This window comes from Hoplias malabaricus, chromosome 2, assembly GCF_029633855.1.
Source record: "Hoplias malabaricus isolate fHopMal1 chromosome 2, fHopMal1.hap1, whole genome shotgun sequence".
Taxonomy (NCBI): domain Eukaryota; kingdom Metazoa; phylum Chordata; class Actinopteri; order Characiformes; family Erythrinidae; genus Hoplias; species Hoplias malabaricus.
The window spans coordinates 33991732-34017823 of record NC_089801.1 but is presented as its reverse complement, the minus strand read 5'-3'; the positions used below and the strand labels follow the sequence as shown (position 1 = coordinate 34017823).

Sequence of the window (26092 nt, the reverse complement as noted above, 5' to 3'; positions counted from 1 at the left end):
ACACTCATTCACTCACACACCAGGACAGTTATTAGACAGAAGCCAATTCACCTACACTCCATGTTTTTGGACTGTGGGAGGAAACCGGAGACCCCGGAGGAAACCCACGCAGACACGGGGAGAACATGGAAACTCCACCCAGATGAGACTTGAACCCAAGATCCCAGCGCTGGGAGGCAAACGTTTTTCCAGCCACATATTGCTACTTGTCCCAACTTTTTTGGGATTTGTTGACACTGAAATTTTGAATCAACATATTTTTCCTTTAAAATGTTACATTTACTCAGATTAAACTTTTGATCTGTCATCTATGTTCTATTACGAATAAAATATTGACATTTGCCATCTCCACATCATTGCATTCAGTTTTTATTCACAATTTGTTTATTGTCTCAACTTTTTTGGAATCCGGTTTGTAATCATTTTTTATATTATTTTAATATTGTATTAATAGTAATAAGGATAATAATAATAATTATTATTATTGCTGTTGTTGTTTTTATCTTTATTAAACCTCAGCATGACATTTTGATGTGGATGAACACTACCAAAAAATACAAAATAACACCAAGTGGATACATTTTCATGATTAACCCTTTGGGGTCTAAGAACATTTTCTCAATTTTCTGAAATCCGCCTTTAAAATACTTGTATTAAAAAATATTGCCCACATGTTTTATATCAAAATTTGTATCTGATTTTAGAAAATCTTTATATCTCTTTTGAAAACATCCCTTTACTCATGTGGATGAATTGTTTTGGTGATTGAAATAGTTTTATCAGAGTCTTAAAAACAAGCAAATCCACCAGTTACATGGCGAGAGGCAGAGGAGGCGTGTCTCAAGCTTATACATAGACTCGTATCTCAGGGTGTACAGTATCATGTACAGCCTCGCCATAACATGCAATCGAAAGAGCAGTTTTTCCATATTCAGAGGGTGAACTGTATTTCTGCACTGTGTTATCGCTACGATTTTAATAGGAACATCATGAATGGTCATATTTGACGCACCGTCATGTTCCTCGACCCTTCTTCGGTCAGAAAATGTGCCTTGTGCCATGTTGCCATGTGTGTTTCTCTCTATCCTGTTCCCTAGCCACATCCAGCACCTGTGAGCTTAGTATATCATGTCACATTGCTCACAGGTTGTTCTCATTTTGTCATCCTTTACAAGCTCTCTCTATGTCCATTGATCATACGTTAAAAAAAAGAACGTTTTTTTGTCTGCATTTTCACCTCCCATCCACACAATTTTTTTGAAAATTCCATTGTAACTGTTCTTCTGTGATGGGGAAAAAAAGGTTTTCAGAAACACTGACCTAACACAGCATGCCTATCTCTGGCTGAAGAGCATCAAGAACATAGTGAAATCATTTTGCAATGGCGCGCTTGGAAACTGGAGTTGAAAAGGCCTGAGCTGACTATAAGTTTTTTTTAATGTTAGACATTATAGCATAAATGTACACATGTATAACAATAATAAACCTGTTGTCTGAAATTCACATTTATTTAAATGAATATTCTGGAATCCAAGTTTTGCTTTGTCTCATCCTGAGGCTTCGGATCTGAAAGCTTATACACAGGGGGAGGAGTACTCGGTCTCAGACTGGTCATCTAAAATAAACAAATTATAAATAAACAAATTAAAACCAAACCAATCACAGTAAAAGTGTTTGAAACATGTACAAAATCTTACTTGTTTGGTAGTAATCATAAACTCTGATGACAGCTGGCTTAAGGTTCTTGACTGGAAGCACCTGTTTAATATGTAGCTCATAATTCATAGGAATATCCTTTGGGACCTGTGGGTTATAAACCAGATATTAAACTGTAGAATTGCTTTATCACAGCTCTTTCTGGGCTGAGGTGGATTTGGTCAGTGTGCTGTGAAATTATACATTTTGTAAATATGAAAAAAAAAGCTTTTATCTCACATTCTACAGCATTCTTATTACTTACAAATACATATACACTAAAGGAATGTGCATATTTACTGCTGATTATTTCCATTAATACACACAGTAAGCAGCATATTAAACTATTTAGTCTCTCACCTTATTCATATACATCATAATATGATCATCTTGGGAATCAACTCGTTCCACAAGTGGTCTCCATTTCAGCTGGCGAAAGAGTAATTATTTCTTATTTATGACTTCTGTTAAAACGTTTAATGGTACATAATAACTGTGAGATTGAGGATTATATAGTGTATTAACACTGTGTTTACTAATAAATCAATATAGCTTACTTCACCGGGATCTGCAGTGAATCCTGATAAGATTTTTATATCCACTATCACCATGTTAGTGCTACTTAGTTCCCCTGTATATCTGAAAAATGCAAAAAAACTAAGGTTAGACATTTGCTAGTCTGTCATATTTAAATGTAGATGTCAAGGTGCCAAGTTGTTTGGTCATTTTGCAGTGCTTACAATAACTTAACAGGTGAAAGTATTGTGCATGTATACATGTATATAGTAACATTTAACCTGCTTCAAGAGCTCTCTGTGTGTGTGTGTGTGTTTGTGTGGGCTTTCTCAGAATGACTAAAACATCTGTTAATGTTCCCAGTTTCAGTCATCATTTCTGTTTAAATACAAATGCACACTTACTTGACTGTAAAGTTGATGGCTACAACATGTCCAAATGATTTTGTGCAATCTCCACCAGTCTTAGCTTTGATGCTCAATGTGCTGGGTACAGTAGGTGTAGGGATATTGTAGAAAAGCGCCATCTGCATTTGGGGATAAAAGAGACATGTCTTTTAAAGCTGCTTTTGGTACTAGAAACCACATTTTTAAAAAATTGTTATTAAAAGTAAAAAAGAAAAATGAAAAAGTACTGTTAAAATTGGAAGAAGGAGATTAGTAATATTCTTTTAGAAACTGGAATTGCATTTTGTCTGCAAGTACTGTGACACATGTAACCACAATGTAATATGAAAAAACCCATGACCCTGCATTGCAATTTAAAGATGATAAATTTATTTTTGTTGCAATTTTGAATGCAACATGTTTAATGTTGATGCAACACTAGGTAACAGTGGAAATTTTGCTCCTGGGCTTCCTCTACCGTTGCAGAGTGCAATTCACATCTACAGCACTGTCCTAAAATCAAAAGGTGAGCATACTTGCCTGCCCAATGAAGCTTTGCAGTGCAATTCTTGGCAGGACAGTGAAGCATGAATGATTTTGAAGCTTTTTAAGGTAAAAATAAAATCTAGTCTTGCTTTAAATATCTTTTTTCCTCATGCAGTTTTTCATACGGGTTTGTTGATGCATGCCACACAAGCTACTCTTGCTATGTTTTTAATAAGAGCCCTTTTGTTAAAGGGTTTTATTGTCTGTTTTAATGTTAATAGGATGAACCCACATGCTTCACCCCCCCTCAGCAACAGGTAAAATGCAATGACGCTCCACTTTTCCAATCTCAGCAAAATGTGTGACTGCATACATTTATTTCTGCATTTTTTTTAATGGAGGGTGCCAGTGTAATGGTGCTTTTTCACTGTATGGAACCTACACAGCGCTGAACTTCACAGCCGGAGTTGTGGCTTTTCAAGCATGCGGACTATGCCCCATATATTCTCCCAGTTATACGGATTCAGTAACCTCACCTAACAACTTTAAAGCTTAGCAGGACTACTAAGTTGTTACAAGTTACTCTCACTTATAGGAGCTGGTCATAAAATTAGAATATCATGAAAAAGTTGATTTATTTCAGTAATTCCATTCAAAAAGTGAAACTTGTATATTATACCCATTCATTGCACACAGACTGATATATTTCAAGTGTTTATTTCTTTTAATTTGATGATTATAACTGACAACTAATGAAAACCCAAATTCAGGATCTCAGAATATTAGGATATTGTGAAAATATTCAATATTGAAGACATCTGGTGCCACACATTAATCAGCTAATTAACTCAAAACACAAAAAGCTGATTTGAGTGTGGCACCAGGTGTGTTCATAAATAAATCAACTTTTTCATGATATTCTAATTTTATGACCAGCACCTGTATGTGTACATCAGATACAAGATTTATACTACACACACGCAGACCTGCACAGATGCACAGGTGGAGCCTGTCACCACGATGCTATATTTGCCAGATGAAACCTGCAGTGGTTTCTCCTGGTACAGTAGCTTGTTGCTCTGGTTAACTTCAAAGCTGTGGCTCTCTTCATCAGACTTCACAGTGACTGTGCTGGAGCCATCAGAGCTGTACACTTTAGTGGCGTACAGAGCCAGAGCTTGGAGGGCCACCACTGTGTCCTGATCCAAAAACACAAAATCAAGGAATGAGGGACTACATTCACAGTACTCTATGTATTACCTGATCAGTACAGAAAAGGTTTTAAAAATTGCTGAAATGCATTGGAGTACCTGGGTAGAGGAGAAGCCTCCATAGGGATTCTGCTGCCTCACTAGCCAACTGACAATCCTGTTCGCATAGCCCAAATCAGCAGCACTAACTTCACCTGTAGTGAGAACAGCTAGCAGAACATAGGAACTGATCTCCACTGCCAAGGAGTCAGAGTCCTCTGTTGCAGACTGAGTCCAGTGAAGATTGCCATCTCGTTATTAAAAGAACATCAGAGAGATGATTAAAATCATGTTTAGAGATACATCAAAATATTATTATACAAATCATGAAATATGATTATGAAAATTCCATTATGCAACTGTTACAATTACTGTAACCCTACCACACCTCCGGAAATGGCAATAATATCCAGTTTTTGTAGCAGCTCCCCTCGAGATTTATTGTCTCCAGCCAGACTGAAAGTGTAGGCCAACAGGGCAGTGGTGTAGGGGTTTGTTAGGCTACCAATAGTAGACTTTACACATGATAACCCTTTACTCACAACAGCATCCTGAAAATATATATATTCAGGTGTAGATAAAAATACAATTATTTGTATTATAACTTACATCAAGATGGCACCATCATATACTCAACAATCATGCCCCTACTTTAACAGAACTCTTCCCAAAAAGGAGCTGATATATTGACTCATGTGCATGACTAAAATGGCATCAGGGCGATGCCCTATGCTCAAAAACTATTTTTGGGAGTGAATCCAATATCATTTGTTTGTTTATATTATATATGTTTAAATTCTAAAGCTGTGAAGTACAGCTGTCTAAAGGTAATGGTAGAGGTCATAGTAGAGCAATATGGAACATGTGGTCTAATTATAACAATGGACTAATTATTACCATTATAATTTACAAAGGCTAATCAATGGTCTCACCTCAGATGTATGGCCCAATTCAAGTAATGAAGCAGTGATGTATGCAGTCATGGTCACGTCATCGTTTACACCACCCTACAAGATATATATATATACACACACAGTTGATAATATGCTACTTTAACACTTTAGTCTGAAAAACGTATCTAGTATTTAATAACACACCTTCATTCTGTTGTTGAACAGTGTTCCCTGTCTTGTAAAACATCCATTGGGTCTCTGCTGGTTTATCAGCCATTGCTTTGTACTCTTAATATTTTCTGGATCAATAAAGATGTAACGCTGTGCTTTGCCAAATGTTTTCAATACAAATGTGGTTAGCCTATAGGTGAAGATATATTTGTATTTATAAACAGAACTGTCTTTTTATAATATGTTTCAGAAACATGTGATCATTTATAACATAAATTACTTTAAGTTTTTAAAGAATTCATACTATGTCCACTGAGTAGGTGTTAATGATTTTCTTACCATGTATTCACTTCTCCTCCTCCAAATGTGCTGTATGCACCATTAAAATGCTTATAGTTCAGTTGTCTCTGATATCCTGTGTTTAACACAAATTATTTTTATGTGTGGTTCAGTAAAAATCTTAATGAAAAAAATTGTCATACAGTTAGGTCCTCTCACCATTTTTCAGGAAGACAGTAGCTCTCTCACGAATGGCTGCAGTGAGCTGCTCAGTGTTCTCTAGGTACTGAATAATGTAGATATTGGGGGCCAGAATAGCAATATTTTGTTCTCCACAGCCATACGGCATTTTCAGCAATCCATCAATATTCTTTAGTGCACGCCCCAGTATGTCTCCTACAAACAACACATAAATACTAGTTATTTATTCATTCAGAAAAACAAGTCTATTTTGAACATGAAAAAATAATGTACATAATTTATTAATGAGTCCCCTCCAGGGTGTATTCCCGCCTTGCGCCCAATGATTCCAGGTAGGCTCTGGACCCCCCGCGACCCTAGAATTGGATAAGTGATTCCAGATAATGGATGGATGGATGGATGAATTTATTAATAATCCACATTGCAATATCACCATACCAGATTAAGATTATGTAAATTTTATGCTACATTTCTTGTTTTGAAGACAATGCTGCCATATATTTCGCTCCTTGGCTATGGCTCAAATGATAATTTCTTTCTTTAATGTAATGTGCCCAATGTCTGCTTTAAGACCACTTCAGACCAAGACAGCAGAACAGATAGTGACAACAAGTGAGACTGTACTAATCTACAATATAAATCAATTTTATACCTTAAAGTAAAATGAATATATGCTTCTTTCTATGGGAACCCTAAATATCTAGCAGAAAATAAGTCCTATAGAAATCAAAAGTGTTTTAAATAAAAAAAAATAATACATTTTGTGAGTGTTTTCTCTTTTACCCAGCACTGAAACAGAAGCACGGGCTGATCCCTCTATTACATCTTTAGGAAGAACCAACTCCAGCTTTTCTGAAATGCTGTTATCTGTCAATCAAACAGGCTCATTTGTTATTGAGAAGTACACTGCAGAAATATAAAGTAAATGTCTACAGTGTGTGCAGAATTATTAGGCAAATGAGTATTTTCATCACATCATCCTTTTTATACATGTTGTCCTACTCCAAGCTGTATAGGCTTGAAAGCCAACTACCAATTAAGTAAATCAGGTGATTTGCATCTCTGTAATGAGAAGGGATGTGGTCTAATGACATCAACACCCTATATAAGGTGTGCTTAATTATTAGGCAACTTCCTTTCCTTTGGCAAAATGGGTCAGAAGAGAGATTTGACTCCGAAAAGTCAAACATTTTGAGAGGTCTTGCAGAGGGAGGCAGCAGTCTTGAAACTGCCACACTTTTGACCCACAACAGGGTCGCAAGAAGCGTGTTGAATTGAGAAGCCCATGAATTGAGGAAAATCAAGCATGAAGCTGCCAAGATGCCATTTGCCACCAGTGTTGCTATATTTCAGAGCTGCAGCGTTACTGGAGTATCAAAAGGCACAAGGTGTACGATACTCAGGGACATGGCCAAGGTAAGGAAGGCTGAAAAACGACCACCTTTGAACAAGAAACATAAGATAAAACGTCAAGACTGGGCCAAGAAATATCTTAAATACCATAATACTAATTTAACTAAGATATTATGGACTGACGAAATGAGAGTGACTCTTCATGGGCCAGATGGATGGGCGAGAGGCTGGATCAGTAAAGGGCAGAGAGCTCCACTCTGACTCAGACTCCAGCAAGGTGGAGGTGGGGTAATGGTATGGGCTGGTATCATCAAAGATTGACTTGTGGATTGACTTCAGTTTGAGGATGGAGTGAAGCTCAACTCCCAGACCTACTGCCAGTTTCTGGAAGACACCTTCTTCAAGCAGTGGTACAGGAAGAAGTCGGTATCGTTCAAGAAAAACATGATTTTCATGCAGGACAATGCTCCATCCCATGCATCCAAATACTCCACAGTGTACCTGGCCAGTAAAGGTCTAAAAGAAGAAAAAATAATGACATGGGCCCCTTGTTCACCTGATCTAAACCCCATAGAGAACCTGTGGTCCCTCATAAAATGTGAGATCTACAGGGAGGGAAAACAGTACACCTCTCTGAACAGTGTCTGGGAGGCTGTGGTGGCTGCTGCACACAATGTTGATCATAAACAGATCAAGCAACTGACAGACCCTATGGATGGAAGGCTTTTGAGTGTCACCGTAAAAAAAGGTGGCTATATTGGTAATGGTATATCACTGATTTGTTTTTGGTTTTGTTTTTGAATGTCAGAAAGGTTTATTTCTAAATTCTGTGTTATACTGGTTTACCTGGTGAGTGGTATATAGTGAGATGGGTATAAATTTGTTTTTTATTAAGTTGCCTAATAATTCTGCACAGTAATAGTTACCTGCACAAACAGATATCCTCCTAAGATAGCCAAATCTAAAAAAAAAAACTACTCCAACTTCCAAAAATATTAAGCTTTGATTTTTGAGTCTTTTGGGTTGATTGGGAACAAAAGTTGTTGTTGTTCAATGATAAAATGAATCCTATCAAATACAACTTGCCTAATAATAGGCATATAATAATAAAACTGCACACACTGTATAATCAAGAACAAAACAAAAAAACAACTTAACCCTGTGGACACAGCAACAGGCTCTGGCTCTTGGCCTTTTCAGTTCCTTCAGCCTACAAGAGAAAATTGGATGATCATAAAAACAATGAGTAGCAATAAATGTACACAAAGTACAGTTTTAAAGCTATTTAAATAAGTTCTACCTTTACAAGCAGGGTCCGTATGACTGTGTCAATGCGGCCTCTGTCAGGCACACTCACAATCTCATTATCACACACAGTTTGTGACTGTTCTGCCTCAGCACTGACTGTCACTTTCAACTCCCCTACAACACATGTAGAAACACAGAGATGAGTTTATTAGCAACAACACAAGACAAAGACAAACAAGAGTTTATGACTTAAATGAGGTTTGGAATTCACCGAGCACAGCAGGAATAAGAGTCCATTTGAAAGTTTTTCTGCCATTTGCACAGAGACAGGATGAATACTGGTCATCAGAGGAGTCTTTTAGGGTGTAGTCTGAGGAAGGAGCTGGAGTTATTTTAACCTGTTGATGAATCAGGAGATTAACTCTTTGTTCATGTTAAGTGATGAGAGACTGGTGAAGACAAACATGTGGAGTTTACAGTACCATAATGCACTTGGAAAGATAATTGAAGACAGTGGCCTTCAGTTCAAACACCTCTCCCCGGATGATGGAGTAGGGCAGTGAGAGCTCCAGGAAGAAGGGTTGGAAGGCAAGAAGCTGAGCAGGAGGAGCCACTCCTAGACCTTTAGAGGACAGACAGAAAGCCTCCGTCTCCCAAGTGGTGATAGTGTCTGGAACAGTGACAGGAACCTGCGCTGATCCAGAATCCCTGTGGGACAGAAGCACTTATACCATCAGCTAAAACCCTAAACAAGATAAAGACAAAGCTGGCCATAAAGTTCCAGTTCACTACAATATTTTTGTTCTTTTTGTAGGCCTATATATTATTTGTCTATTATAATAATCATCACTATTAATCATTTCACTATAACAGATTTCTAGAAAGCTCAAATGGATTCCTTATCAGTTTCATGGTTAATATTGTCTAAAGTTTAAGTACTTGTGATTATTTGTAGTTTTTTCCCCTGAAACTTAATTAAAAAAGGGGTTGAAGGGGTTTAGGAAAATGTAAATTAACCTTCATTATTTAAGGCTAGTTTAACTGTGGAAATAATGTAAATTATATAAAAATAATACCATAATAATTGTGCTGAATCACCTACCCAACTTCAGCAAGCTGCCATATCCAAGTTTCTGGGAAGAACTTACGAACAGTCTCAGTCTGGGTCAGTCTGGGTCTAGGGTGCCCAGCCATCCCAACTTCTGCAAGAGGATGACCTAATCGTGATCTATCGAGCTTCCCTTAAAATACACAAAACACATACATCAAATGAAAAATGAACATACATCAAATAAGGAGCATTTAAATGTTGTAAATAGCATAGATTAACTAGTACCATAACCTGTAACTGACATCTAAAATCACGACGAAATTGTTCGCCTCTGTAGATCAAACACTGAGGACCTCTAAAAGCCAGGTTAGTCACCATCTTGATCCCGGCTTTCTGTTGGACAATGAATTACAAAACAAAAAATGTGAATTCCACATTATGTTAATTACATAATAAATGAATGTGCATTTTCATTTTAAATTCTAATATTTAGAGCAATAACATTTGCATAAAATCATATACTTTACAATAAACAGTCTCTTACCTCTACAGTATTGTATGCATGATCTATGCGTGAATCCCGTCTGTGTCTAACATAAACACAGTTCTGTTTATCTTCAATGTCAGAGGTATATGATGACACTGCTTTTACTGGCAACAAATTAAAAATCTAAAACAAACATAATTTAAGTTGCAAATGTTGTCATTATTAAAAGTGCTTTGTAATATGCATGACACACAAACCTTTAAGAGATATTTTACATAAAAAAAAATATATATATATACATATATATATACATATATATATATATATATATATATATATATATATATATATAGAGAGAGAGAGAGAGAGAGAGAGAGAGCGAGAGAGAGAGAGAGAGAGAAGAAAAGCTCCTTTACCATGTCTCAGGGCTGCTGGTTTGTGTCACGCCCTCGTCCTGTCAAGTCTGTTGTCCCCGCCATGTGCTTTATTTGCACATGGCTATGTTTTGTTTATGTCCTTGTCTCCGCCCTCGTCCCGCCTTTGTTCCGCCTCCTCGTCCGTGTCATGTGTTAACCCGTCCTCTTCGTTATCTGTCCAGGTGTCTCGTTTGTGTCAGTATTTAAGCCCTCTTGTCTCACGTCCTGTTTGTCATTCATTTCACTTCGTATTGTTGTTTTGCTTCGTTCAGAGTCATGTCGTGTTGTATCTTTCCCCTCTCCTAGTCAAGTCAAGTCAAGTCGTTTTGTTTCCTAGTCACGTTCCTTAGTTCGGTTTGTCTGTCTTTGTCGTTTTCCTCGTTTCATTTCATATGTCTTGTTTTTTCCGTAGTTGCCAGTCTTTGTTTTGTTATACATTTTGTTTAAATAAAATCCTGTGTTTTAGCAAGTGCGTCCGCTTCCGTCAGTCTGCTCCGTGATCCGTGACAGAATGAACGACCCTTATCTGGACGCAGCTAGCTCAGACCACTTTGTTAGGAGGGGACTCCATTCCGCACAGGCCCCAAAGATCCTGTGGAGGAGGTTTTAAGAGCGGCCTCGGCATGGAGTCGCCGGCTCCAGCTTATGCCCGGCGCGGTTCCTTATCCTCTACCAGAGGAGTCGACTCGTGAATCGAGTAACTGCGCCAGTGCGAGTCGAAGGAGCCGACGGAGAAAGCGGGCTGGAGTCTCCCCTTCGCTGTAGCATTACCCCCTCAGTTCCGGGGAAATTTTTGGTGGGGCGTTAAGGGTAGGGGCTGTTAGCCTCCAACCTCAGAGCTACGGAGGTGAGGCTAACAGGGGCGCACCTCTAGGGGATCTCAAGAGTGCGCCCGTCAAACCCCCTAAACCCTCTAAAGCTCCAGCACAAGCCCGGCGAGCAGCACAAGCCCCTGCCTCCGTGGACATCATCGCTGCAGGTTCCCCTGCTTCCGTGGACGTCGTCGCTGCAGGTTCCCCTGCCTCCGTGGATGGCGTCGCAAGGGCCCCAGCTCCCAAGCACCTCTCTGCACTCCCTCCTGACCTCCAAGAGAAGCTTACAAGCTTCATGGCGCGTCTGGAGGTCTCCGTGAGCGCGGCTCCCTCAGCCGCTCCTCTGCTCATGAAAGCGGCGCAGCCAGCCGCTCCTCTGCTCGTGAAAGCGGCGCAGCCAGCCGCTCCTCTGCTCGTGAAAGCGGCGCAGCTAGCCACTCCAGCCCCAGAGAAGGCGGCTTCTACGGCCGTTTCTGCCCCCGAGACTGTGGCTACGGCCGTTTCTGCCCCCGAAAATGTGGGTACGGCCGCTCCCGGTCAGACCCGTAGGACGGCCCCAAGGACTTCGGGGCTGATCCCTAGAGTTGTGCCCAGGCTGGCTTCTCAGACTGCCCCACAAACATTTGCCAGTCCTGGGCACCCCCTTGTTATATTGGTTCCCCTGTCTGTCCCTGTTCTGATTCCTGTCTCTGTCCTCGTCCCAGAACCTGTGTCTGTCTTTGTCTCTGTCCCAGTCCCTGTCACTATATTCGTGTCTGTCCCCCTGAATGTCTTGGTCCCTGTTCCCCTACCTAGTCCAGTCCAGTCCCCGTGCCCGTTCAGTGTTCAATCACCTATCTTGCCCCCAGTCCAGTCCTTGTTTCAACCCTCTGTCTCGTCTCATGTCCAGTCCCCTGTTAATCATGTCCAGTCCTCTGTCCCCAAACATGTTAAGTCCCCGTATCCATCCCGCGTTCAGTCACCTGTCTTGTCTCCAGTCCAGTCTCTGTTTCAAACCCCTGTCTTGTCTCAAGTCCAGTCCCCATTTCAACCCTCTGTCCTGTCTCATGTTCAGTCCCCTGTTAGTCATGTCCAGTCTCCGTATCCGTCTAGTGTTCAGTCACCTGTCTTGTCTCCATTCCAGTCCCCTGTCCTGTCACCTGCCCCTGTCCTGTCTTCTGTCCAATCCCAGTTCCCATCCAGTGTCATGTCTAATGTCAAAAACCTTGTCCAGTCTCATGTGTCCACTCCTGTCAAGTCTAGTCCATTCCAATCCCAAGTCCTGTCTCCCTTTCCCTTTTTTCGGTCTCCTGTCATGTCCCCAGTTCCTGTGCCTGTTCCTGTCTTGTCTTGAGTCTTGTCTTCCGTGATTTTGTTTTCCGTGCCCTCTCCTGTGCCAGCTCCTGGGAGGTTTAGGAGTACGCGCCCCAGGAGTTGTGTGTTCAGGGGGGGGGCATCTGTCACGCCCTCGTCCTGTCAAGTCTGTTGTCCCCACCATGTGCTTTATTTGCACATGGCTATGTTTTGTTTATGTCCTTGTCTCCGCCCTCGTCCCGCCTTTGTTCCGCCTCCTCGTCCGTGTCATGTGTTAACCCGTCCTCTTCGTTATCTGTCCAGGTGTCTCGTTTGTGTCAGTATTTAAGCCCTCTTGTCTCACGTCCTGTTTGTCGTTCATTTCACTTCGTATTGTTGTTTTGCTTCGTTCAGAGTCATGTCGTGTTGTATCTTTCCCCTCTCCTAGTCAAGTCAAGTCGTTTTGTTTCCTAGTCACGTTCCTTAGTTCGGTTTGTCTGTCTTTGTCATTTTCCTCGTTTCATTTCATATGTCTTGTTTTTTCCGTAGTTGCCAGTCTTTGTTTTGTTATACATTTTGTTTAAATAAAATCCTGTGTTTTAGCAAGTGCGTCCGCTTCCGTCAGTCTGCTCCGTGATCCGTGACAGTTTGTCACAAAAATTGCCCTGGTCTGGAAGGAGCCACCGCTGAATACTTCCATAATAGATTTTGGCTAATGTTTGTTTGCATTTCAGTCTAATTACACTTATTTGTTAAAGTAAGTGTCATTTGCTGAATGTGAACCTGGCACATCATAAAATACTTTTGTAGCAATAACTTATTTCCCATAACAATGTAACATAACACTGCAATTAAGATTTTTGCGATCAGAATACTTTTATGTTTGGTACTTGAACAACCCTTTCAGCATAATCTTAAACAGCTAACAGTGGAATTGGTTTCACTTTATAGTACGTCTACCATGGGTTTGTGTTTAGGCAATAAAAGAATAAAACTGCTTTCTGAACACTAGGTTCACTACTATATTTTCCCACTGACAGTTGCCCTGTCCAAAATGCTATAGCTACATGTTCTATAATTTTAATGATTTAAAAAGGTACTGAAATAATCTATTTAATTTCACTTTCTCAAAATTCTTCAGCAAATCAACAAATAATACCTTATTCGCATTCAAGCGTTCTCCTGGCTCTATAATGAACACACTCTGGTCCACAGCAGTGACAGCACACAGTGAACCGGGCAAGGCCGATATTTGGAGAGTATTCTCTTCACCAGGAACTGCTTCAGTAGGAGAGAACTGCAGTGAAACCTAAACATCACAATAGAGATACATTTTTTACTCAGTTAGCTTCTTCACCACAATCAGAAGAATATATTCAAACTGAATGATTGCAAGCCAAATTTGCAATTGCCACCTTGTTTCTGAAGCATTTTTCCACATTAAAAGTCTTGTGTGCAGCAATGATGTTCTCACTGGGGAGTACACAGTAAACCAGAATCTGCACTGCAGGAGCGAGCTCAACATCGACAGACAGTTTAAATGAGACTTTTCCCTCTACGAGTTTTTTGGATTCTTTCACTTCAACCTTTTCATACCCATGATGAAATATAGCTCCTTTAGATAACACCTGTTAAAGACAGAAGAGTATAAAATAAACATATTTATCACGTCTATATAATTTGGAATTGACAGAATTGAGTTCACTACTCTAAATTATTAACTACTCACCATGTAAATAATATCTGTGCTGTATTTCTCAGCAATTTCTCCAACAAAATAATATTTAATGTTTATGGAAATTTCAGCACCACACCTTAGTGGTTCCTCTAAGTTCTCTATTAATAAATCACTGTACACTGAACTGTAAGGTGTAGCAGGTTGGAAAAGAGATATACTTGTGTCACTGATCCTAAAGAAAGGTGTTTGTCTGTGGTGTTGGTAGTTTGGATAGACACTTGCCTAGATGACAGAGGAACAATAATTAGTTTCAGAGGGAAACTGAAACAAAAACCACAAAATTGCTGATACAATTTGATAATTATATCATACCAGCAGTGAAATCTGTGTTATAGGGTCTTTAGGTGCATTAACTGTGAAATTTGCCAAACCATAATCATCTGTAGTAAGATTATGAAGCAGCTTTGCTGACCATCGGTGACCTTCCAAAAGATACACCTCCTTGTTTGGAACTGGTGCTCCACTGAAACTTGTAACTTTAATCTGTGAAGTAGATTTGTTATAGGTTTATCAGGCAGTTCAAAAATGGTCTAGTGCAATAAATAAAAGTTTTAAAAAAATGATTCACCTTTCCCTCTATAACTGTGTCCCTTTCAAAAGTTTTGGGAATGTCAACAAACTCTGCTCTACCGATTTCATAGGAGATCCTGGTAGTTGCAGATGTTTTCATGGAAATGTCTAAGAAAATGATAAGCACATATGACAATGACAAACGTATTAAACGATGAAACAGATTATATATTAGTACAAACGTCAGGGGATTCTGACTTTGCAGGATGATCTGGCATCAGATTCAGACAGCAAAGAAAGGTAGGGATCTACATGTAGTTTTGTTAGATTTAGCTAATGCTTTGGCTCAGTGCCACAAAAACTTTTGTGGAAAGTTTTGAGATCTTCCAGGTGCCAGACAAGATTACTAGGCTGGTTAAAGCCTATTTTGACAATGTTCAGTTTTGCTTTTATACATGATGGGGAAGTTAAATGATAATCTCAGGTTGGCTAGGCTGAAAGTTAACCTGAGCACGCCTAGAGAGCTATTGATTGTCATAGGAAAAGCTGTGCAAGAGAATTTTGTGATGGAAGAAGAAATTATCCCTACGGTATTGGAGAGACCAGTGAAGAGTTTAAGCAGATGGTATAGTGCAGTGCTAAATGATAATGAGCAATTGGTGGGACTAAAGGCTGCATTGGTGAAGGCTATTAATACCATTCATAGCTCATGTTTGCCAGGGAAGTTGCCAACTTCAACAACTGCCTCTTGTAGTGTGATATGATGAATCTATATTAATTTCTAATAAGAAGTTTGACTTTCTGAGATTTGACTTTAATACACAGACATCAGAGACATCTCCAATTCACACAAGCTTAGATCGGAATTTGAGATAACCCTTCCAGCAAGCACTGACCCCAAATATGTTCCTAAAGGTCTGTATCAGAGAGCCATAAAAACCGACACTACAGGCAACTCTAAGGAACTTTTAGGACCCAAGGTCTCTGGGGTCAAGAGAAGAATCTTTGGTGATAGCAGAGAGGCATACTGACCCAACCTTGATTAAATGTCCTCTCACACATCTTGAAAGACTGTTAAAAACAAAATAATCATGCATTCCTTAATTCCTAAGTTTACCTGGTGAACAAGTTGCATATGGGTACAACTGTATGAAATGAACTCCAATTAAACAGTCAAAATGGGTGGAATTAATTTACTTGTGTTTTGAGTCACCTATTTGTATGAACTTTTGTGGGAACCAAGGTAGCCACACGCTCTGTGTGTTATTTGGTTGAGATTTATGTCAAACAAGGTTTGTCTGAATGGTATTACTTTGTGTTAACATATAATCTTTTATATTGCAAAGGTATGATTCAGAATCCTGGGATGCTCATTCAAAAGGAATCTTCCTTAAGTCTTTGTCTTGTCAAGTGTCATACATTTTATGTGATGTCACTACCAAGGTAAAGGAAACAGCCAATCAGGAGCAAGAGATGCTCCAATCCCCGAGGACCAATCCGATATTCAAGGTGGATTTCCTAAAATCTGGTTAAAACCCAGTGGCACGATAAACTTAACGATAAAGTTTTTTTTAGCACTCAGAACAGAACTCAGAACAGGAGAAGAACAGAAAGAAAATGTAGGAAGCACTCTCTCTCTCTCTCTCTCTCTCTCGCTTCCAGCTCTCTCTAGCTTCTCTCTCTTGCTTCCAGTGGGCAATGCTTCTCAGCTAGGGTGGTCTGTTAAGTCTGTTAACAAACCCAGAACTTCCAACCTGAAGTTTATTTCATTTTATTATTTTATTATCTAACCCTAGTAGAAACCTATAGTTTAATAAAAAACTATAGTTTAACTCCCGCAAAGCTCAATGCCACACCCAGAGCATGAAGGAGACCTCAGACCTATGACCCTCAAAGTGGTGACAAGAGCTTCAGGATCAGTGATGGAGAAGGCCACATGCTCCCTCAGAATGATTTTCTGAGCAAAAGGCCCAGGAAAGACCTGCATGGACGTGACTCACAAGGAGGCAGATCAGCGATGATGGAGAATTCCCACAGAGACCTTCAGAATGCCACCAGCTCCGACAGAGTGGTCGCCATGTATCTGGCCAAGAGGGAGAAGAGGAACGTCAACAAGGCCTGCATCTTCAGAGCTCCAGGAAGCCCGTGCCAGAAAGCACCGCACGTCAGTGACATACTCCCAGCTATCTCCAGTCCATCTCCAGAGATATGTAAGGTCACATGGTTTCATTTATTTCATAGCTCAGGAGTGGTGCTGAATAGTTTGCTGGATAAACTATAGCCTTTTTAGAATGTATGATAATTATCATAGAGAAATTGCCTCATATATTAATCTCCCTGCTCCCTTTTGTATCACTGTAATCCATTACATTATATGAATGTATAATCTATATTCATTATTTGATATTACATTTAATAAACCAGTTGTGTGATAAAACCAGTACGTGGTTATTTGTTTGTGTGTGCACCTTTCTTGTTCGGAATTATTAATTTTAGTTCAGATTAAATTTCAGAGCCAAGAACCTACAGCAGGTTAATGAGCATAATTCATTAATAATAATTAATTATAGCTAATTCTGCTATATTATATGTAAAGTCATCGAACATGATGACCTACATGTCCAAGCTAACATAGACAGGTAAAGTCACTACATATTACTTAATCGTTCCCAAACATGGAGCTTAACAAAATCAATTAAATAATTAATTATTAATCAAAGGATAATTAGTTATCATTGACTCCGCTATGTAGTATTTATGCAGCCACAACATGGGGCATAATTATATTACTAAACTCTTATTAGATGGCCATTGACAGTTTATGATGTTTCAATCACAGAAGCAGGGAGAATGGAATGGGTTATGAACAAGGCTAAAGGAAGTGGTTAGGGGTGCCGTGTTGCTTAAGTATTGTGGCATGGTGTGGGAGAGGGTTACTGAAGCTACTCACAAGTTAAGTTGAGGAATTTAAATGTGAAAAGGTGAATCGTGAGTTGTGTTTGTCAGGATCTAAGGATGCAGTGATAAAAAGCAGCAGCACCAGTCACAAAAACAGGAAGGAAGTGGAATCCGCAAATGGCAGCGCAGGTAGCCAGGAACTCATAAGAGCTAAGGGATGTGCTTGGCCAAGTGTGATGTGGAAGAGCAGGCCTTGGGTCAGGTGATGCGTGGAAAGAGTTTGGTAAGACCACATCACCAGAGAGAAGGTGAATGAAGTCTAGTTTTATTCACAAGCAGGAAGAGGAGTCACGGTGTGCAACAGCAGCGTCACAGGCAAAACAAGGCCAGTAGCTTTGTTGGGATAATCTAGAGAAGTCAAATGTAACATGGCAAGAGCTATGGGTGATTGAGGTAAGTAGTATTAAGTTTTGACTGGGAGTAACTTATGACATAATTCCAATGCCACAAAATCTTGGAAAGAGGGTACGTGAAGACCCTAGTTGTAGATTATGTACAGGGGTTGGCATGCTGAAGCGTATTCTATCAGCTTGTAATATTAGTTAGATATACATGGAGACATAATCAGCTTATTAGGGTATTAGCATGTTTATTGGACAGCAAACTCCTAGTGGTTTATTAATTACATAGTGGATGTAGTAATAATGAGTTTAGGTCTGTGCGAGAGGGGGAATGTGTTCGAGAGTGTTTGCAGGCTATAAATATTGCTAGATGTAGCTGGTCGGTGGTTGGATCATAAATGGCCACAGCGACCTTAGTGGTTAGGTGCAGGAACAGTGGGTGATAACAGGATTTTGGCTGCCAGTAGAAAGAGAGTGGGATGGGCCCTATGTGAAGCTCGAATTAATTTGAATAGGATATTTGACATCTTATCTTGTGTATGATTATAATATATAATTTGCCAGCTGTCAGAAGTGCATGCTTTACAATGTGTTAGAGACTCACCTGTCCCTTCCTCGGTCACTGTAGCTGTAGTGTCAAGAGCATTTTTTAAATTTTGTTCCAACTCAGAATTGATGAAATGAGAAAAGTTGAATATAGCAGTGGCGCACCCATCCTCCTCCATCTATAGGAAAAAAATAAAAGCAATTATTTGGTAATAACAACGTAAACAGAGTGAAAAAAATGGTTGTACTCTAATATAAGTGCTATATACACACCTCCACTGTATCAACCAGGCATGGTGAAATCATGGTGGGGCCCTGATAATGATAATTAAATTTCCGGCACACTTCCACCAGCGCTTTACCTGTTACTGGCTGTCCATAAGTGTACCTTTAAATATACACAACTGCATGAATGGACAAATAAACATTTTCTTAAACTAAATGAGGATAAAACAAAAATTTGTCTTGTTGGGGCTAGCGCAAAAAGGTATTAAAAAATGACTAAATTAGGAAATTAATCTACTCAAGTTAAACTGGTACATTGCCAGAAAACCATCATGGTGGTGGTATCCTCAAGGGTATGTTTTCTGTGTGTTTAATTAGGGAATATAATTGTACCTTATTCTATTATAATTGTAGATTTTAAAAATGTTGATATCATATACCCTATTTCATCTTGAGGACTTGTGTTCTTTTATTTTACATTGTTCTATAATGAAAGATTACAAATATTCACCTCTCCTTTTGGAGTACAGAAGGTAATGTACCTTTAGGAAACAAAACTGGACTTTAAAACCAATGTTGTACTTTTAAAGGTTAATTTACACTGTTCGTGCATTTAATGATAAAAATGTACCTAAAGCGTACCTTTTTCTGGGTACAGTTTGTGAAACTAAATTTACATATAAAGCACACATGGGAAATTTTATATTATCAACCTTTTTACATTTTCACATCTGCAGTTCTTCTGAATGACTGTGTTGACTCAGCGTGAGTCTGGCTGCCACAGTTCAGCAACAGATGATTCTTATATGGACCAGATGTCTGGTGAATTTTAGACAGTTTGGTGACTTTTGGCCCACTCCACACCTGAGCCAAAAAACATCTACAGCAATAATTTGAAATACTAATTTCAAATTCAATTTCATGTTTTATTACAAGTGGTGTTACCACAAAGTGTCTTTGTGAGAAATATATCCCCATGTAAACAAGCATATTTGGCAGCAGCAAAGAACATTCACTCAGATTAAAAGGGGTAAAAACCACCTTCCTCTGGACATTGTGAAATTTTTGGTGACCGTTGTGTGTAGAGTATTCTATTCTGGCCGGATTTTAAGATTTTAAAGCCTTTTACAACACAGCATCTGTTGACACAGCACTGGTTATGTCACTATATTATATGGTTCTACTTTTAGTGCATCCAGAACAAGCAAGATATCAGTTTTAATTATTAGCTCTTTAGCCCTTCATTTTTTATTATATGTATAAAACATGTAGTGAAGGGATCATGAATGCATGTCATGTGTTCCGCAGAAATAATAACAGTTTAGTTAATTAATAATTTAACTTTTGTTGTGGCTTGTGGGTGAATATTGTGAGCATCATTTGCTAACTGTTATTAAAACTATAAAAAGTGTACCCTGTATTAGTTGAATTCACGTCCTTATTTCTGTGCTCAGAACAGTATCTTGGAGTGAATCGGATTTTAAAAACCCAACGCACATTTGAAGCATTCCTGCAAAATCTTACTGCATGACTCTACTGGCTAAAATGGCTAACTTCACAAGCAACTAAGAAAACATCCTGTGCTGAAAAAAGAGAGCCACAATGCAAATTAAAACTAGTCTGTTGCTTTTTAAACAGCAATTTTCATTTTTATTTTAAACTCAATTAGAACTGGCTGCATGTTGCTTGAAGGGATCTTGACCCTTTTAAATGTTTAAGGGACTTTATAATATTTCATGAACAATGAGAAAGCCAATAGCTTTTTCCATCAAAAAAAAATCACAGTTGTATTAGCAATTTTAATGGATTACTTTTGTCTAAATAATTTAATAACTTCTTTTCAAATATCTTTTTAGATATTCTGTATTATTGAGACCGCGACCCTGAAATGGAGAAGCGGAGAAGAAAATGATGATGATGATGATGATGTATTATTGAGTATCATGTCATCACATCATAAACATGTCTGATGCATGCAATACTGAAAATAAATAAGCAGTTTGAAGATTCTGATTGTGATTTGAAACCATCACTCACTTTCCACAAACCCCTATCTTCAGCTTCTGTTCTCCAACACTCTGTTGTTCTGGTGCTTTCAGAGTAACCTCAAACCTGGGTAAAACTAAAAGCAATTTTACTTTGATTGCACATCAATTACACCTTTTTATATTAACAGAAAATACATCACTTACTGTCACTTACCATACTTCTTCACTTTAAATGTCTGTGTTATTGTCCTATCACCAGTGACAGCCAGTAAATTATACAGGCCCTCGACAGCCTCAGGATTGAGTTTGTGAGAAAGCTGTAGTATCAGACCTGTCGAGGACACATTTGTCCACTGACCAATCCTGTTACGTCTAGTGTCCTGTTTGGTTCCATGAAAGACACATTTTCATAGTGACAGAATTAAAGATGATCTGAATAGTCAATACTGATGTTAAAATGTAATATAGTTAAAGGGGATGTCTACGATTGTGGGGAAATGCTAGTGAACAAATATCCTCAGAATGTAATAAAAAGTGTTTTTTATTAATATCATTAACGTAACCTTTAACATAAATAAGCAAGTTTCATAAAATATGTTTGTGCGTATGATTTCATCTTACCTCAAGCGCTACTAGGCTGTACTGCAGAAAAGAGTGAAATATAACAACACATTTTGCTCATTTTGATTAAGAAACAATAAATACAACTCAGAAATCACTCAACATATCACAACACCTTTAGCATATTACATCTTTCATTCCAACCCTCCTCCTAATGTTACATAGTGCAGTTTCTGCAGTGCTGAGCCCAGAGTAGCAAAGACAGATTCTCTGTCCATACTGCAGGTCATTGAAACATTAGATTTTTAACTGATTACAAAGACTTTTATAGTATAGTTTATGGTCACAAAAAGTTTCCTTACCTTTTGTTGAAGTGGTACAAACTCAGCATCCATAGTGACAATTCTAAAATTCACTGAACATAAAAATGCCTGACATTAACGTTAACACCAAACAAAACTTAATGGATATTGAGCTATTAAGATATTAATGGAAAATTCCAATATAGTGAGAATCTAAACTCTGTCTCAGGGTTGTGTAAATCCTGCACTGGAAGGTCAGATATCTGTTTCCTGCTCCTGATTTATCTGCACAAAGTAAACCAATGATACTAAATACACTTAATATAGAAGCCATTGGGCATTTGCTATTATTAAGTGTTTACACCAAATGTATGTCTTTAAAAAAACTGAAAACCATTTGTAAATGAAATGTTGAATCTAGAGATGTCCTGATTACATTTTTTTTGCACCTGATCCAAGTCATTTACTATTTAATTTACCTTCTGATATCAATCTTAATCTGATGCTTGTATTTTCCTAGACCATACCTCTACACAGTACACACGTTGAGTGCATTAGATATTCAAAGCAATCCAATGTATTTGTTTAACAACTGAGCAGCTCTGCAATGCTATAAGAAAAACGAAATGCATCCAAGATGTAAACAGCTCATATACATCGAACTTAATGAAACTCTACAGTAATGTCAGGATTTGTCCCTACCCTCCAATGATTTCTGTTTTTTCTCTTGTTTAGTGGTTTCCTTCACACATCATTCTGTGTAAATTATTTCCAAGTTGTCATATGTTTCTATTTCCATGCTCCTTTGGGTCCTGTGTTCTATTCAGAGGTCTTTCTGTGTTGTCAGTCTTTGTGTATTTATATGGTTTCTCATATCTTTATGGTTGTTTGTCATTTTTATGTGCAAATTTACTACTTGTTCCTACTGTTATCTCTTTCGTTTTGTAGTTTATCCTTAGCCTCTTGTCATGTGTGTGATTCTTGTCAGGTTGTAGTTTCTATGGTTATGGTTTGTTTCTATTATTTTATGGTCCTCCTAGTTCCTGTTTACTTGTCATCCTGCATAGAGTATTTCTGCTGCTTTATTTGTGGTAAATGTGTTGTCATGTTCCTGTCTTTCTTGTTCTAGGATTTCCTTATACAGTTTATATGCATTTCCTAGTTTCCTGTGCTCTTTAGGTCTTTAATTGGTAATTCTCTCTGTGTGTATTCCCTGGATCTCAATTTGTTTGATTAGCTTATGTTCCTTTTCATCAAGTTTATTTTGTTTGTCTCGATCACCGCATGCATATTGCTTATGTGGTCTCTGCCTTAAAATGTATACATAAGCAATATGTTTTATCAGTGTAGCAAATGGTGAGGAAACATCCTCCACATTTAAAAAATGTGTTTTATTATTGTTATAATTATTAAATGTATTGGGAACGTCACAAATAATGTGTCTCTTCTGTTTTTAAAAGTTAAATATGAACTGCTGATTGTATGTTAAGTGACTGTAAATTTTCTGAATTCACATTAAATGGTCAGGTATTTCAAATGTTTATTTACAGAATATAGCAACTGCCTGAATGAGTTGTGAATCAACAGTAGGTCATCGATTCTTCTCTATGTAGAGTGAGGCTAAATGATAGCTTAAAACAATTAAACAATTAACTGGAAGTGGTGAGATATATTGCAGAAGTGATTACTTACCAGTCTGACCAGGATTGTAGATTGGTTTATCAGTCTGAATCAATGTCAGGTGGTTGTAGGATTTAAACTTAACTTTACTTTCCTCAATCATCACAAAATTTTCCCCTTTGACTTCTACTTTGATCACCTGCACCGACTGACCTTCAACCTGTGGAGCCTGAAGAGAGCACAATATCTGAAAATCTTCATAGTGCTTCCAGACCTTAATAATAATAATAATAATAATAATAACGTGCAATCATTTGTCATTGTACAGTGAAATGTGTCTCCCGCATTTGCAGTGAACAGACACACACACTAGTGAACTAGGGGCTGTGAACACACACCCAGAGCAGCAGGTAGCCATCCCTGGCATCCAGGGAGCTGTTGAGGTTTTGGTGCTTTGTCCAAGGCACCTCAGACATGGTTTGAGGAGGACAGTGCTGTTCCTTCACTCCCACCATCCCCAATTTTCCTGCCAGTTGTGGAAATCAAACCAACAACCTTTCAGCCCTAAGCCCTCTTCTCAAACCATTAGGCCACAGCTGCCCTAATAAAGCTCACCTGAAAATCAGAGCAATGGTGAAATTCCTTCTCCACTTTTTCCTCTAGAAGTGTTCTGTTCTGGTGGTTGTGAACCAGATAAATGGTTATTTGCAGAGTTTCATTAGGCTTCAGGAGGCTGACACATAATTTAGCATTAGAGCCAGACTCTATTACTGCAGGAAATGCCACCATGAAATACCTAAAAAGAAAAAACAAATATTTCAAGATAATGCCAAAGTAATCCACAATTAGAATAAAACTAAACATTACTTGAAATGTTCCTTACTGGTCATCAGTTAAAACCCATAAAAAATAGTCATTTTCAATAAAATCCTACCATTAGAACCTTTAAAAAAACACAACTTAGATGCAACGCTACATTGTACATGGCTTTCTGAATTCACCCTATGAGGTGGTCTTTGGTGCACTTAAATGGTAATGCTCAGCTATGAATCTGACTGCTCAGTTCATTTATGTTATGTATTCTAGCAAATACATGCTAACAAGGCTGAAACCTTGATTTTTATTGGAGAGGGCCTTTAACAATAGTTATTACAATTAAACATTACTAAAAATGTGAGTTATGTAAAATACAATAATTACTGCAAATCTAAATAATTAATTGAACATAATAATAATAACAATAGCTACCCATGTGGAGCAATTTGGTAAATATTGCTAAATGCATACAACAATGGTGTACTGCTCAAATGTCAAATGTCAAAAGTCATATGAGTCAAACTAATATATTTATTTATATAATATTTTACAATAGGGCTGGACGATATGGACAAAATTTATATCACAACATATTTCTTAGTTTTACTGACAAACCAAAACGTCTTGGATTTTCCTTTAAAATCGAGTGCAATGAATTGAAGGCAGTGCCCCGTAATGAATGTCAATTAATGCCTGATGCTGTAAATAATGTATATTTAAAACATTTATATCATTGTTAATAAAACAGTTTATCTTGTGATATACATTGATATTGGATTATTGTCCAGCCCTATTTTACAATGTCATACCATGGTCTAGAACAATAATGATCTACTCACGGTCCTGAGGTTTGTCCATACACAGGGATAAAGAGAAAGCAGGCTAACATTAGCCTTTTCCACACAGAATCTCCACTGCCCACCATGATGAAGTTTGTTTCCCAAAAACAGGTAAAATTCTTGGCTCCTTTTTAAAAAGGTTGTTCAGCCCACAGGAGGGCTTTAAATAAACATTCAGCCTCCTCATCTCATCAATGAATAACCTTTCTGAGCACTGAAAACTGACCCCATAAGCTAAAACATGTCCAAAGCACAAATGGAGCCAGTAGGTTGGGGGGGTTTGGGTGGGTAGAAAGTCCCCTGGGTCTCACTCTTGAGGGGGCCCTAGGATATGACCAACAACAAACAAATAAATAGTAATAAAATGTACAGATCAGAATCCTGTTAGATGTTAATTAAATGCAAATGGTGATAAATGTCAGAACATGTTACTGACATGAATAAACCAGCAGTGCAGAAGAATACAAAACCAACTTAATTATAATCATACACAAGATGAGATGTAAAATATCCCTTGCCAATCCAACAATCACTTTTTTTGGTTTCATTAACTCAAGGCCCCAAAAAATGTGTACACCAAAGAAGGAACAGACAAAATATGATCACACATACACTGAAAGGTCACTGGATTAGGAACGCCTGTCTAATGACAGGTTGGTCCACCATTTTGATTAATTACAACACAAAGACATCAGAAAACAAACTCCACACAGTGGTGAACATCCTCCATATGTAACTTGACACCCGACCACTGCAGTAGCTCAGTGTGTTGATGGACTTTTTTTGCACAAAAGGCAGTAATTTGCACAGCTCTTTGCAGCATATATCAAACATGTACATTTGGGTTGCAGTCAGGCCAAGGCAGTTTGAAGAATTCATTGTTCTTTTCCCCAACCATTCCTGAGTTATCCAAGTCCAATGGCATGGAGCATTGTCCTGTGGGGAAAAGAAGAAAAAAATTATGTATACCAAAGGAAAGGAAAATAGATAGTAGGAAATAAGTTTAATGATAAAATTACACTTAAATATCTGCTAGCAATGTACTGATGTTTGTTAAAGTCTGGAATTAATTTTAAATACAAAATTAAATTTGCCCCTGACATAAAATACAGTTTTAACAACTACCAAATCC

The 26092-nt window shown here is 38.3% G+C and overlaps 1 protein-coding gene across 1 annotated transcript; it reads right to left on the bottom strand.

Moving 5' to 3' along the window:
* Positions 1 to 498: 498 nt before the first annotated feature.
* LOC136681469 (alpha-2-macroglobulin-like) lies at positions 499 to 25075 on the bottom strand. The gene is made up of 34 exons (XM_066658674.1): positions 24961 to 25075; positions 23921 to 24101; positions 23378 to 23534; positions 21746 to 21798; positions 21444 to 21464; positions 21037 to 21202; positions 20872 to 20956; positions 18883 to 18997; positions 18668 to 18788; positions 14823 to 14932; positions 14567 to 14737; positions 14246 to 14476; positions 13932 to 14144; positions 13676 to 13825; positions 10074 to 10199; positions 9832 to 9922; positions 9581 to 9719; positions 8961 to 9186; positions 8750 to 8876; positions 8531 to 8652; positions 8389 to 8440; positions 6661 to 6744; positions 5896 to 6072; positions 5737 to 5812; positions 5431 to 5587; positions 5266 to 5340; positions 4722 to 4884; positions 4394 to 4584; positions 4070 to 4282; positions 2616 to 2737; positions 2253 to 2334; positions 2056 to 2124; positions 1698 to 1803; positions 499 to 1615 (listed from the first exon to the last, which is right to left on the bottom strand). The coding sequence occupies exons 1-34, from the start codon at positions 25044 to 25046 to the stop codon at positions 1575 to 1577; spliced, it is 4299 nt and encodes a 1432-aa protein (XP_066514771.1). The 5' UTR covers positions 25047 to 25075; the 3' UTR covers positions 499 to 1574.
* Between the last annotated feature and the right edge of the window lie 1017 nt (positions 25076 to 26092).